Consider the following 14,968-nt stretch of genomic DNA (forward strand, 5'->3'; position numbering starts at 1 on the left):
TAATAATCTATTTGAAAACATTTGAAATTTCTCGAATATTTTATTCAGATATCGAAAGCTCCAGCAATTTGCTTTAAGGCACGATGCTACGCATCACTATCTTCAATTTCAATCAACTAGACTAATATATCGGTTTATTTAGTACCGGCGGACATTAACAGTCACATTATTTATTACAATTATTATATTTTCTGTTAATTTTCTAGGCGCGACAGCGTCAACGCCGACCGCCACCGTATCGCAGCGGCCCCTGCGACCGCTGGCGATATCTGCTGCCGCAATCAGCGCGGCATCTGCTTCCGCGTCCGCGTCAAGTACGGCGCCCGCAGTACCTGTTTCCTCGTCCGCAGCAGTCACAGGAAGCGGAAGTTCTTTATCAGCCAACGGAACAGTCGAACGATTGGTGAATTCCTCGACCACCAGTAGAGGAACTGGGAACGAATCGAATTCCCAAAGAAATGCAGCGGACAATGAGAGATCTGCCGCGAGGGAGTTGCAGCAAACGCCGAAGCTAGCGAACGGAAACTTGCCTAGAGGACTGAGTGTGTCGTCGGTGTTGTCGGCGTCGCATCATCAGAGAGAGGTAATGATAATTTGAGACTTTTTAGAAAATCAGGATATATTTATTAACTTCCCGAAGGAGAAGTTTATGTTTTCATCAAAAAATCCGACTCGCTAATTTTTAACTTCCCGTAGGGTTATAGTAATCGCAAAAAAATCGAAAATGAAAATTTTTGGCGGTCAAAAATGATCATTAGACATATGCATATCAAATTATCAGATATTTTATAGAGATTTTAACAATAAGTATAAATTTTCTTTGCATTCCTATGGGTTCCGTACCAAAGTTTATTCGTTAGACGGCGACGCAGTGCTTACGCGCTTTGACATTTTGTCTCTATGCTGTTAAGCAGTACGATTGCTTTGAAAAAAAGTTTAGAATTGCCAAAATATGTCAAAATAAAAAAAGTAATTTTTTGTCAAATTCCTAGTTTCTCAAAAATCTAATTTTTTCGAAGTAAAATTTTTTCAAAAATGTTAATCGTTTTTGAAAAAATAATAATATTTGGTACGGAAAGTTCCAGCAGTTTGCCTTAAGGCTAGATGCCATGCGCGCCACTAGTTTTATATTTTCTTGACGTTTCAAACCATTCTGAATCGAATGAGACCAAATTTAGAAAAAGTATGTGTGTGTGTGTGAACAGATTTTTTGCCGTAAATCGACGTTTTCTCCAAAACGAATGGACCGATTTCAAAAATTTAAAAGCCGATCGATGTATCTCGATGAAGACTAGCGTTTCTGAGTTTTGTACGATCGGCCGGGCTGTTTCTTTGTAAATTGCAGGAAAGTGAAACATTTTTCGTCCACGTTTTAGCCCGCAATTCTGAATCGATTTTGAAAATTCAAAAACCATTCGATAGATATTGGTTGGGAATCGTGCTGATTAGTTTTTGGTAAAGATCGGCCGGACCGTTTTCTTGTAATAAAGTTTTTTAAAAAAAAAAATTCGACGATTTTTATGATTTTTTTTTGACGGTAGATACCATAGTCTTGTAGATCATACTAAAATATTACGGCCCTACGACAAGCCGTTTAATTTTGAAAATCCTTCAAAGTTTGGAAAAATTAGTATCGTTTGCTTTGGCATTTGTCAAAATTAGACCTTTGATCGACGTTTTGTCAAAAACGCCTGAACCGATTTTTGAAATTTAAAAGCCATTTTGGTATAAGAAATAAACTAGTGGTGTATGACATAGTGCCTTAAGGCAAATTGCTGAAACTTCTTGTACCGTAATTAGACATTCGAGGAATGAAAATAATCAATAATTGTTTTGAATACTTTCAAATAGATTATTTATTACATACTGTGCTTTTTAAATTGCGCTATTAGCCTATTTTATGAACAACTTATGAGTACGTTTACATTTGATGTATCTCAATGAGGACTATGAGACGATCTGCCGAGCCGTTTCTTTGTAATTTGAAATAAAGTGTTAAACTTTTCGTCCACATTTAACCTCAAACTACCGAACCGATTTTATAAAATCAAAAACTGTTCGAATGATATTAGTTGGGAATTATACTGATTAGTTTTAAGTAAAAATCTACCGAACCGATTTCTTGTAATTAACTGTTGAAAAAAAAATTTAAGCCGATTTTCATGGAACTTTTTTTGGCGATATATATCATGGTCTTATAGAATTTACTAAATATTGCGGCCTTACGACAAGTACTTTAATTTTAGAAATTTATCGAAGTTTGAGTAGTTTTTTTGACGTTTGTTAAAATTAAAATTAGACATTTTACTTGGTATAACGATAGAGTACTTGGCCTTAATAAACGTACTAAACAATTAAAGTCCTATGGAAACCGGTTCAATTATGAAAATTATTGAGTTTTGAAAATTTGCTTTTAGAAAATACTCCAAGTTAACGACTTTGTTCGTTTTCAATTATGTGTTATAAATCCACTCGGAATACTTTTAATCACTCATAAATTAATGGTTTTTATTGATTAAGTCAATTATTTACACATATCGGAAAATTCATGTAACTTGCCTCAAGGCAAAATACCAATACCAACTAGTTTATGTAAACAATTGATGCAAATACACGGACACACATATATATAAACTTTGCAAAAAAAAACGATTTTTGAGAATTCAAAATTTGAGAACAAAAGGAATTTTGCCTTTTTTTCAAAAATATTATTTTTTTTATATTTAGAAAATTCTGAACTTTTTTTCAAAGCGGTCGCGTTGCATGCCTGTTTTAGAGAGAAAAATATCTAAGCGCGTAAGCGCCGCGTCGCACTTTACCAGATGAGCATTAGTACGGAACTCTTAGTAAAGTAAACAGAATTCGTACTTATTATAGAAACTTTTATAAATTTGATGCTCATGTGTCTAATGATTATTTTTGTCCGCCTAAATGACTTTTTTTATTGGAACGCCGAAACCGCTGGAACTGCTTTTCCAAATATTTGATCAGTTTTTATTTCATCAACGAAAATAAAATGTCTTTCGAAAAATTGTGTCCCCGTATTTTGGAAATGGTTGGATCTACCGTTGCCAAAAACTAATCAGCACGTCTTTAGTTAATTTCCAGTACTCAGTTTTTCTTTCCGCTTGTCAACATTCTATGAACCACTTTATACTAGTTTCTAGATTTTTGGACATTATTTCTGAGTTGCAACTATTTCTAATTTTAAATCATGCGGGTAATTACAAATTTTTATTTTAGAAGAATTTATATATTAAACCTATAGATTTAATTAACATGTGATATCTTTCTATTCCAGCCATCTCACCACCATTACCAAAACACCCCTCATCTACTCCACCACCACCATGCACCAGCAACAACAACGAGCCAACATCGTGAGCCAACCAGTAACAACATCAACAGCTCCAACTCTCTCTACCACACGCAAAATCACAACAGCAGCAATTATCATCAGCACTCGTTATCAGCGAGTCACCTCCTCCAAAATCACCAGCCACAACCTGCATCTTTAGGAAGCTCCTATCACCAATCGCAAACCCATACTTCATTACCTGGGAACCGGTTTCCTGTTTCTATACATGATAGTCATCATGGTAACAGCAATCAGGGTCAACATCAACATCAGAATCATCATCAGCAGCAATCCTTGTTGTTGACAAATAGTGAGAGAGAGTTAAATTGTCTACCGAAGGCGATTACGAGTACTACGAACTTGACAGGGAGTGGAACGAATGGTGTGAAAGAAGCTTTGACGAGTTTGGGGTTGCTGTGCCTGGTGTCTTTGCTGCTGGCGTTGTTGTCCTTGATATTTCTATTGAAGATCTCACCAGGTAAGGAGAAGATGATGATGATCGTATAAGTATTACATTCTTTTTTGTTACTATTTTGGTGTCTTTTCTTTAGGAGGAAGAGATCTGCTTCTCCAGCCAGCTGCCTCGTCAACGCCGCTGAATTCTGTACCAAGTGTAACGCCTCCTCCGTCGATTTTAGCGGAGGATTACGTGGTTGTCTACGACGTGACATTGGCTTTATGTGCCTTATCTTTGTCTTTAAATTTGTGCTGTTTACTGGTTTGCGCTGTACAATTCCTATTTGCTGTGAAACTGGTACGGAATACTAGTGCCGGAACTAGGTAAGGATGAGATTTGAATATGCTTTTATAAACATTACTACAAAATAGTTATCAAAAGAATAGTTAAAATAGTTTTCCTAAGGTTTGAAGTCATTCTGAAAAATTTTGCATAACAAATTATAAAAACTGTACGTTGTTAGTACATATTTAATCTTTCTTCCTTAAGGTATACTAAAAGCAAAAAATCGAGAATGAAAATTTTTAGATATCTTTGCGTTTCAGAACTTTAGGATATTTTGATTTTAGAATTCAGAACTTTAGGATATACATCATAAACTAGTGGTGTATGGCATCGTGCCTTAAGGCAAATTGCTGGAACTTCCCGTACCCTAATGAAATATTCGAGGAATATTAAATGTTTTCAAATAGATTATTATAATTATTTGAAGTATTATTAGTGATGTTTAGAAATTTAGCTAGAATTAAAATTAAAATCCGAATTATTTTTTGATATTCAAAAAAAATTTTTTTTTAAATTAAAAAAAAATAAAATTAAAAAAAAATCTTTACTCAAAAGCAATATTTTCTTCAACACAAGCTGATTTGTTTTTAAATCATTCAAATCGGATGCTTAGTTTTCTTAAAAACTGCCATTTTTACACATTTAGCTCTGCATCTCCGCAACTGATGGACCTGCCTTTGCCAAAATCTAATCACCACTCCCCCCATCATTGCTAATCGAATGTTTTTTGGATCATTGAAATCGGTTGATCCGTTCTCTTGAAAACTGACATTTGTAGCACTTTGCTCCATATCTCCAAAGCCAATAGGAATAGATTACTTTTTGAATTTTTTCAGTTGGTTCATTCATACGCCCGAAATCGTTGACGAAAAATTGTCTCCACAAATACACACACACATTCATTTTTTCTGAGGTATTCCAAAATGTTCAGAATCCTCTGAAACGTGAAGTAAGAAAAATCTTCATTGTCGATTTTTGGCCGATTACTATAACTTACCCTACGGGAAGTTAAAAATGTACAGATACAATGTTTCCTTGACGATTTCGGGATCAACCGATTTGAATGATTGAAAAATTATTCATATACAAATAGAATACTGATAGGATGATAGACCAATAGGAAGGTAGACTGGTAGGCAGGTTGGCACTTAAACGGGTGCACAAGTAGACAGGAAGATCATATACAAATTAAATTACTATTAATCAAATCGACTATTTATGAGAAGTATGTATATGCAAGTTGCCCCAAGACAAAGTGCAACTTACAACTATCTGGTTTTGAATTAAAAACCATGTAAAAGTATTATTATTATTACTGTCGCTATTCTTATATTTTTTACGTTTGTTAAAGTGCTAATCTTCCCACATAAAATCTTCAATTTACGATCAACACAATAAAAATAAACTTGTACTACTTTTCTCACATCTCCAGCTCTAGTTTTCTCAGATATCATAATTAGGGCAACAAATTGAAATAGATTTATTTTTAGCAAATAGACTGCGGCGGTCCAATGATTATTTTCTTAGCCCACCACAGTGTATTATTAGCTTTAAGATTTAAGTTATGAAGCTGTAAATTGTATACAAATCGAACTGTTTCACTTTCAACATCGACAGTTCATTAAAATATCGATTACTAACAGAAGATTTGTGTTGAGCAAGTTTACAAATGCATTTATATATAGATTAATCCTTTTGACGATTTGTCACGGATTTGATTTTCTAACAAAACCATATGTTGGCGGTATTTTATATATTTGCAAATATATAGGCAAATCCAATTTTATGCACAATAACATACAACAACATGTTGTTAAAATTATGAAGATATTTTAAGGATACGGTGGCAAATGCAATAACGCCAAATCATAATCATAGATAAATGCATGATCATAGCCAATTAAAAACACCAAATAAACTTTTTAACATTTAATTTTGAAGAAACAGCTTGGTTGATCTTTACCAGGAATTAATCAGCATAGTTTCCTATTGATATTTTTAAAATTGGTTCAGAAATTTTGGCCAAAATGTGTGCCAAAATTTTTGAACTTCTCTGCTATTTGTTCGCCAGTTCGATTAACTGGCTGTTGAATTTTGGAAGAGCATTCATTTTCGAAAATACATAAAAGAGTGCGCGTAAGGTTTACACGCGATTGAAGTAAAACTTATTTGCTACAGTACAAGATGGCATTTAAGTAAAAATAAATACATCTTATAAAAATTTTGAATAATGTTTATTAGTAATATGGTGACACTCGTGATGCACATATTTATTAGTGTCAACCATTTTACACATTTATATAATGATAAATTATAAATTATATATTTATAATAGCATTAAAAATATGTATAATATTTAAAAACAATAATGTAATTAAAGTCATACTTCAAATATGACATGATCGGTTTGTCATTGTAATTAGCATTTAGAAATGTACCTCCATTTAGAGAAATGAAGTAATTGCTGATTAATAACTTCTATAATATTCGTTCACATAGTGGATTATGTTAAACAACGCCTAAACAAATTCTGTTTTCGCAACTTCACTTATCATGTAATTGTGTTTGAAGAACTTTATGTAATTAAAATTAACATACATTTATTGACTGCTTGTATTTTTTTACTTTTTCGCAATATAATCTCATTCTTTGAACAGCTGTAATATCTGTTTTGTCTAAAAAATATTTTCCATTTTAATAACTTCAAAGATTTATAGAAAGTATGAATAATATAGAAATAATTTCTAAGGAACAGAGTAAAATATTCTTCTGATTCAGGCATTTTCATTAAATCGAGATTTGTACTACGGTGTAACTTTAAAATGTTTATTTATCTATGCCGATTTCCTTGTTGATATCGGTACGCATACAACGTTGACACCAGTACGCATACAACGACAGATCTCTATTCACATACGTAATGACTAATCACAATCGACCCGTATAAAAATGATATCATCCAGAGTGCATGACGAATCATTGGCTCTCGACTCTTATCTTATCTTATCTGCCGTAACGCACTTCCGTTGCATTTGTACGGATTTACACCCTAGTCGCGCCTAAAGAAGTTTTACTTCAACAACAAGAAAAAGGAAATCGAATTTTCCGGCAAAAACATAAACTTCTTTGAAAATTACTAAGTTAAAGAGAAGTGCAACATTTAGTAACAATGTCTTCTTTGATGATACACTAAAATCTCAAGATATTAATTTGTTTTTTATATTTCAGGGGTAACAAATATCTTCAGAAGAGCAGTGCCAGTCGCGTGTGTGCCGTGGGGGGCTTCTTTGTGTCGATTCCTGTATTCCTCACAGGTACTCACAAATTTAATACAAGCAACATAAATTATAAAATTTCTCTTAACGTAAATATTTGATTGTTATTCATAGATATAACTACTGTCTTGAGTAGATCGTTTTTGGTTATTAAATAACTATGAGGCTTTATAACTAAGACTTTATTTTTAAAAAACTTGTTATTATTATTATTATTTTTTAAAAATATTTTATATGAATAGGCTTTGTAGCAACTTGCTACTGTTCAGTAATTCCGGTAAATTCTTTGGTATAAAAAAAGGTTTAGTTATTTTTACGACGGTCATCCGCATACTTTATCTAAATTGCAAAGTGGTAATGGAAGCTCACTTTTGAACCAAAGATTTATTGCTATGTGTTTGAGAGTACGGAAATAAATTATTAAGAAAAATATTAACTCAAAAATTTATATTATTAGGAAACGGAAACTAGACAGTATAGACAGGTAAAGTTTTTTGCAAAGTAGGATTTATAATCATTGCATTAAGATTATGTAAAACTAGCCGATAAGAATATTTATATTTTTATCTTTACTGTTTTTTAACCATTCTCGTAGGATGAGCTATTGTAATCGTTCAAAAATCTGAATTAAAATTTTTACATCTTTATGTTTCAGGGATTTCTGTGCATTTTGGCATATCTTAGAAAAAATGAATGTGTGCATGTGTGTGTGACTGTTTGTCGACGTTTTCGAGAAAAATTCCTATTTTTAGGAATTAGTGCTGATTAGTTTTTGAAAAGTCGGTCCAGCCGTTTCAGAAATACAAAGCAAAGAGTGCATAAATTGGAAATTAAGTTTTTGAGAGAACAGAGCATCGATTTAAATGATTCAAAAAACATTTCATTCGAATTGATTAGAAGATGTGATGATCAGTTTTTTTGCAAAGACAGGCCCAGACGTTTTCGGGATAAGGAGCTAAACGTGTATAGAATTGCAGTTTTTGAGAGAACAAAGCATCTGATTCGAATGGTCCAGAAAACATTTGCTTGTGAAGAAACGATTAGTGTTTGGGAAAGACATGTTTATTTTTATTTTTCAAAATTTCAATTTTTTTTAATGTTCAAATTTTTTTCAGATGTAAAAAATTATTCGGATTCAAATTTTAATTTTAGCTAAATTTATAAAGCTTATTTATGTATTTGGAATAAATTTATGAAATTCTTAGAAATATGAGATAAGGTCCTTTAAGGGGCACAACTAGTGTGAAATTTTAAAAAAACTCTGCTTGATTAAGGTTTGTTCATTTAGTTTTTTTGTAAACATGGAAAAACATCGTCATTCAATTTATAAGCTCTCATATTTTGTCTATAAAATACGAATATTAAAAGTTACAGTATTTATAATAATCTATTTGAAAGAATTCAATATTCCTCGAATATTTCATTACAGTGCCAAGACATGATGCCATTCACTACCAGTTTGCTATTTGATATAAACCATTTAAATGTGTGACAAATATGTGAATACCATACTCATTATAAGTAAAAGCCTTTGTATATGAAAGATGCGAAATTTTGTATTGTCTTAAGTTTACATAAAACGATAAAAATGTCTAAAAAAGAATTTTTTTTTAAATTTTCACTACTATTCTGCTATTTTTTGCATTACTATTATATTTATGGAGCGATTCTGCCGTATATGTATAATCCTTGTATTATTTTCCAGGTATAATCTTGTATACTTTCACGCAATTCCACTCGACGCCAGCAATTGTGACATCCGTTCTAATTGGCGTCGGAATAGTCTTTTGTGGAGGCGCCATGGTGCACAATGTATTCGTTTGGCAACGAGAGAAGACCATGGGAGTTTTGAGGGCAGCCCAACAACAAAGGAGGTGCCTCGAAAATATTAATTTGAACTCTACGAATGTCGGCATTACAGACCATTCGACAAGGGGTGCTTTACCGCCTCCAGTTAGAGGATCTGTGCAGAGCTTGACTGTGGCTGTTGGGGGACAGAAGGACATGAATAGGTACATAAAATCTTCAATAACATGAAATAAGAAGGCAAATTCTAAATATAATTATTCTTTCCAGTGGATCTATGTTCTTAAACCATACCAGCGGCGGTCATCACACCAACGCAGTTCTAAATCAATCGATATCGCATTCTTTAGCCAACACTTCCCAACATACGCCTCTTACACCACACCATACGCCTGTTACTCCAGTTCCTTTATCGAATCACCATCTCAATTTTTCCCACTATCTACCATCAGCTTCCTATTTGAGACCAGCCACGTCTACTCCGCCAACTCCTAAGAATGTTCCTAGCAGTTTGACGCATAGATCTACTACTGCTGCAGGGGATAAATCAGATGCCAGAGAGACAAGTGGTAGCATTAGTCCTACTGCAGCTGGGGATGCTGTTAATAGTAGTAGTATTAGTAGTCCACATGAATTGTCGACGCTCGTTTAGTGAAAATCGGGTAACAGAAAATTTGGTGTTGATATTTATGCTATTACAGCAGATGATGCTGCCAGTAATAGTAGTGTTAGTAGTCCAAATAAGTTGTCAACGCTTGTTTAGTTGAAATTAGATACCAGGATATGAAGTGGTGTGGAAGAATTGTTGCCACTCAAAAAATAGACCAGTTTATCATAGGACGGTTTAATTGAATGATGGCGTTTATCGCCCAACTGCAAGTCTTCTATAATTGATTGAAGTCTGTTGCCTTGGTTTCTAAACTTTTATATTGATATTTACTAGCTGAACAAGTTGATCCTAGTGGTATTTGCAAAAGTTGTGGTGTTGATGTTTGGTTGGTTGCATTGGAAATAGTGTCAACTATTATGAACATTGTTGAGAAAATCAAGAGATATTTTGTGAAATCAAGCAATGTTTGATGATGAATCTAAATCATGAATATAAAAATATATTACACACTTAAATCGATATAGATTATTGCATTGAGCAACTCTGCCAGTGGCAAAATTGATTCCGTATTTGTTTGAATTGGATTTTCAGATAAAAATTAACAAATTGTGGTATAACTGAAAAAATGTGAAGAATTAGTTAGATTTAGTAACCAAAATATGGCTGATCAAATAAGCTCGTGTAGCAATAAAATAAAAAATTTGCATTGCAGTCACTTTGCTTTGCCCATTTGATCAAAATGTGGTTAATTTTGCATAAAACAAAGAATATATTTCTGTTTTTAATGACAGCGGATTCATTCCTGGGATTGTTTAAACATAAAAGTAATTATATTTAAATGTTAGTTCAAATGTATATTATGATATATTTATTGATAGAATATTTATCCGTCCCTGTAATCTCGTTAATTGTTTTTAGTGCTAGCACATAAGTCGCATTTTATTTATAATTAATTTAAAGTATTACATTTTAAATTACGTGAAAACTTGTAATATATTATAAATTTTACGGATAGTCTATGTGCAAGCAATATAATAAATAATGTTTAAATGGTTAGATTTTGAAGTTAAAACAAATATTTTTGTTGCTTAATATGAGATTGACCAGAGTTGTAATTGCTTTGCTACAAGGTACCTAGAATCATTTATGTCCAATGTATAATTGAAAATATTTCCGAATAAAAAGGAGTACTGCGATGTGAAAGGCAATTGAAAAATAATTTCGGTCTAGTTTCCTACTCCATTTTCTTATTATATTGCTGGCTTCAGGCGTGCAAAACGCAAAAATAACCAATTTTATTTGATATTGATCTGCACATTTCCATGTTTACCGTAGTTTTAAATGAAAAAATTGAACAACTTTTCTGAAAATTGTGAAAAATTTCTGCAATGGATGCCTTGAAATATTTAAGAACAGTAAGTAAGTGTAAAAAATAGTTATTTTTAATTTAATTTTTTGTTACTTATAACACTTTTGCGGATGTAAAATCTTGCCCCCTTGTAAATAAATAAAGATAAATAATATAACGATGAAATTTTATTTATTTCTGTGGAATATATCAAAAATAGAATTTATATATGTAATGCTATTTATACTCTTGGTAAATTATTTGAGAACAATATTTATAACTATTATCCAGCTTGAAAACTGTCTTATTTATTATTATTTCTATATTTTATTCTTGCATATATATGAGATCATTTCTACTATATATAGTCATGTAGTGTTCAACAAAAACGCTAATAATTAACTTCCCATAAGGTAAGTTATAGTGATCGTCCTAAAATCGAAAATGAAACTAGTGGGGCGCCTGGCATCATGCCTTAAGACAAATTGCTGGAACTTCTCGTACCAAAAATTATATTTTTTTTTTGTAAGATTAACATTTTTGAAAAAAAATTACTCTGAAAAATTAAATTTTTGAGAAACTATAAATTTTTAACAAAAATTTACATTTTTTTGAAAAAAAAGACTTTTTGAAGAAAAGTGTATTTTGAAATATTTTGAAAATTCTCAACTTTTTTTCAAAGCAATCGTACTGCTTTAAACTGCATAGAGACAAAATATCGAAGCGCGTAAGCGCCACGCCGCCATCTAATGGATAAGCATTGGTACGGAACCCATAGGAATGTAAACAAAATTTATACTTATTGTTAAAATCTCTATAAAATATCTGATAATTAGATGTGCATATGTCTAATGATCATTTTTGACCGAGATTTTAACAATAAGTATAAATTTTGTTTACATTCCTTTGGGTCTCGTACCAATGTTTATCCGTTAGACGGCGGCGCGGCGCTTACGCGCCTGTATATTTCGTCTCTATGCAGTTAAAGCAGTACGATTGCATTCGAAAAAAGTTCAGAATTTCCAAAATATTTCAAAATATTTTTTTTTTCGAAAAGTCTTTTTTTTTTCAAAAAAAAAAATTAAATTTTTGTCAAAAATTTATAGTTTCTCGAAAATCTAATTTTTTTGGAGTATTTTTTTTGAAAAATGTTAATATTTTTAAAAAAAATAATTTTTGGTACGGGAAGTTCCAGCAATTTGCCTTAAGGCACGATATCATGCGCCCCACGTTTCGTCGACCTTTTCTGAATAACGGCTGAACCGATAATAAAAATTTAAAAACCATAAAAGACCCCCGTATCTTTGTAATTAGCAAAAAAGTGAAATTCGATTAAATATATATATATATATATATATATATATATATATATATATATTTGGAGTATTTTGCAGCCCAATCGTCGATTTAAAAAAAGATTAAAATAGAAAAATTCTTCAAACGTTTCGACACTTGTGTGTCATCATTCAGTAATCAAAGCAGGAAAAACACAAAAAATATATAAAATTTATTAAACGCTGGCCTTGTGCAAAAGAACATCATAATTAGTAATAAAAAGCAGAAAAGTGAATGATTTTTTGTCCACGTTTTAGCCCGCAATTCTGAATCGATTTTGAAAATTCAAAAACCGTTCAAAAGATATTGATTGGGAACCATGCTGATGAGTTCTTGGTAGAGATCGGCCGGGCCGTTTTCTTGTAATAAAGTGTTGAAAATTTTTTTTCGACGATTTTCAATTTTATTTTTTTGACGGTAGATACCATAGACTTATAGATCATACTAAAATATTACGCCCCTACGACAACTCGTTTTGCTTTAATAATTCGTCAAAGTTTGCAAAAATTGGTATCGTTTTATGGCATTTGTTAACATTAGACCTTTCATCGACGTGTTTTCAAAAACGCCTGAACCGATTTCAGAAATTCAAAAAGTATTTGATGTGTTTCAATGAGGACTATCGCTTGTCAGTTTTGTTTTACGATCGGCCAAGCCGTTCCTTTGAAGTTTGGAAAAAAGTGTTAAACTTTTCGTCCACATTTAAGCTCATACTACTGAATTTACAAAATCAAAAACTGTTCGAAAGATATTAGTTGGGAACGATACTGATTAGTTTTAGGTGAAAATCTACCGAGTCGTTTTCTTGTAATTAACTGTTGAAAAAAAATTTAAGCCGATTTTTATGGAACTTTTTTTGGCGATAGATATCATGGTCTTATAGAACTTACTGAAATATTACGGCTTTATGATAAGTAGTATAATTTTAAAAATTTATCAAAGTTTGAGAAAATGAGTAGTTTTTTAGACATTTGTTAATATTAAAATTAGAGGATTTACTTAGTATAACGATAGAGTACTTGGTCTTAATCAACATACTAAACCATTAAAGTCCTACGGAAACTGGTTCAATTCTTAATATTATTGATTTTTGAAAATTTGCTTTTAAGAAACACGAAGAGTTGTCAAATCCTCTCGGAATACTTTTAATCACTCATAAATTAATTTATTTTTTATTGATTAAGTGGATTATTTGCACATATCGGGAAGTTCACGTAACTTGCCTCAAGGCAAAATACTAATACCAACTAGTTTATTATATAAATGAGATACACAATAATGAAATTATAAATGTTAATAAAATGTTTGTGCACTGTTATTTTTCAAACATTTGACATTAGAAATAAAAACAAGCACCATGATCATGTTCCTCACTGTTGGTAACACTTTTCAGTCGACAAAATTGCGGGCGCCAAATTTGAAATAATTAAATATGGATGTAATAAAATATTACATAATATATAATAATCATCATAGTTTTTGATATCAAACATGGAGGCTTACTATATAGGATTCAAGATTATTCGTTAATAGTACTCAGTGTGAAACAGTCAATAATGTTCTTTATATCATATTCGGCCATTTTTGAAAAAACGTCAACGAACGGCCAAATTTTGTGTCAAACGAAAATTAACAAGTCGGATTTTTTGGCGAATACATGCTTCGCCTTCGGAATGTTAGAAAGTGGACAGATGACAAGAAAAAATATAGATTTGAGTGAAAAAGAAAAACTATGTGGAAATATAAATGGATTATAATCTAAGTGAATTATAAAAATTATGTGCAAAGTTTCTTTGATACTTTTGTTGATAAATACTTTACATTCAATTATTGCTTTAAAGTAAACTCAACGAAATAAATGTAGCTATTAAAAGATCAATTTCATATACTGACAAAGTCTTATCAGCAATCCCAAGTGTTCCAAACAAAAATTCACCACACAAGGAAGAAATTTTATAGGAAAAAACATGCCATTGGAGAAAGAGATATGCCCTTGATAAAAAGTTTTGATTAAGTGAAATAAATAGAATAATTATTCCCAGCAAAAGCAGGTGAAGTATCCTTATTAAACATATTTCTTTTTTGTCAAAATTTTAATTCACATGTCATATATTTTTAACAATCGATAATATAGATGCCCAAATTTTAGTATCCCAGATAATCGAAGTTGAGTGCATCAAATTTTTGATACAGAAAAAAAAATTCCATATTTATATATCACGATAACAATTTATTATGTATATCACACAAAAAGTTGTAAAAACATATTCGGGTTTCTAGCTAAACTTACACAATAAATTTAAAATAAGTGTGCCCTGAAAGGCAGATAATAGAATAAATTACAATTAAATTGATAATCATATAAAAAATATAAATTTCTATCTGTAATACAAAAAATATAACTACAATTAACGACCAACACAAATGACTCAAAATATACATAATCTAAGTATTCACGAGCAGATTTATACAATTAAATTTTGTTTTTGTTCGA

At 31.5% G+C, this 14,968-nt stretch overlaps 1 protein-coding gene across 1 annotated transcript; it reads left to right on the forward strand.

Annotated features, from left to right (window-relative positions):
* Positions 1-376: 376 nt before the first annotated feature.
* On the forward strand, positions 377-10,409 carry LOC113387722 (the record flags this gene model as incomplete). Its single annotated transcript, XM_026625094.1, has 6 exons — positions 377-583; positions 3,302-3,836; positions 3,967-4,138; positions 7,329-7,414; positions 9,081-9,387; positions 9,452-10,409. Coding segments are annotated over 6 exons (1,689 nt in total), but the record flags the coding sequence as incomplete, so codon positions are not given.
* Between the last annotated feature and the right edge of the window lie 4,559 nt (positions 10,410-14,968).

The sequence above is a fragment of the Ctenocephalides felis genome, unplaced genomic scaffold (assembly GCF_003426905.1).
Source record: "Ctenocephalides felis isolate EL2017-DRISC unplaced genomic scaffold, ASM342690v1 CF-g0.4_SCAFFOLD_00845, whole genome shotgun sequence".
Lineage (NCBI taxonomy): Eukaryota > Metazoa > Arthropoda > Insecta > Siphonaptera > Pulicidae > Ctenocephalides > Ctenocephalides felis.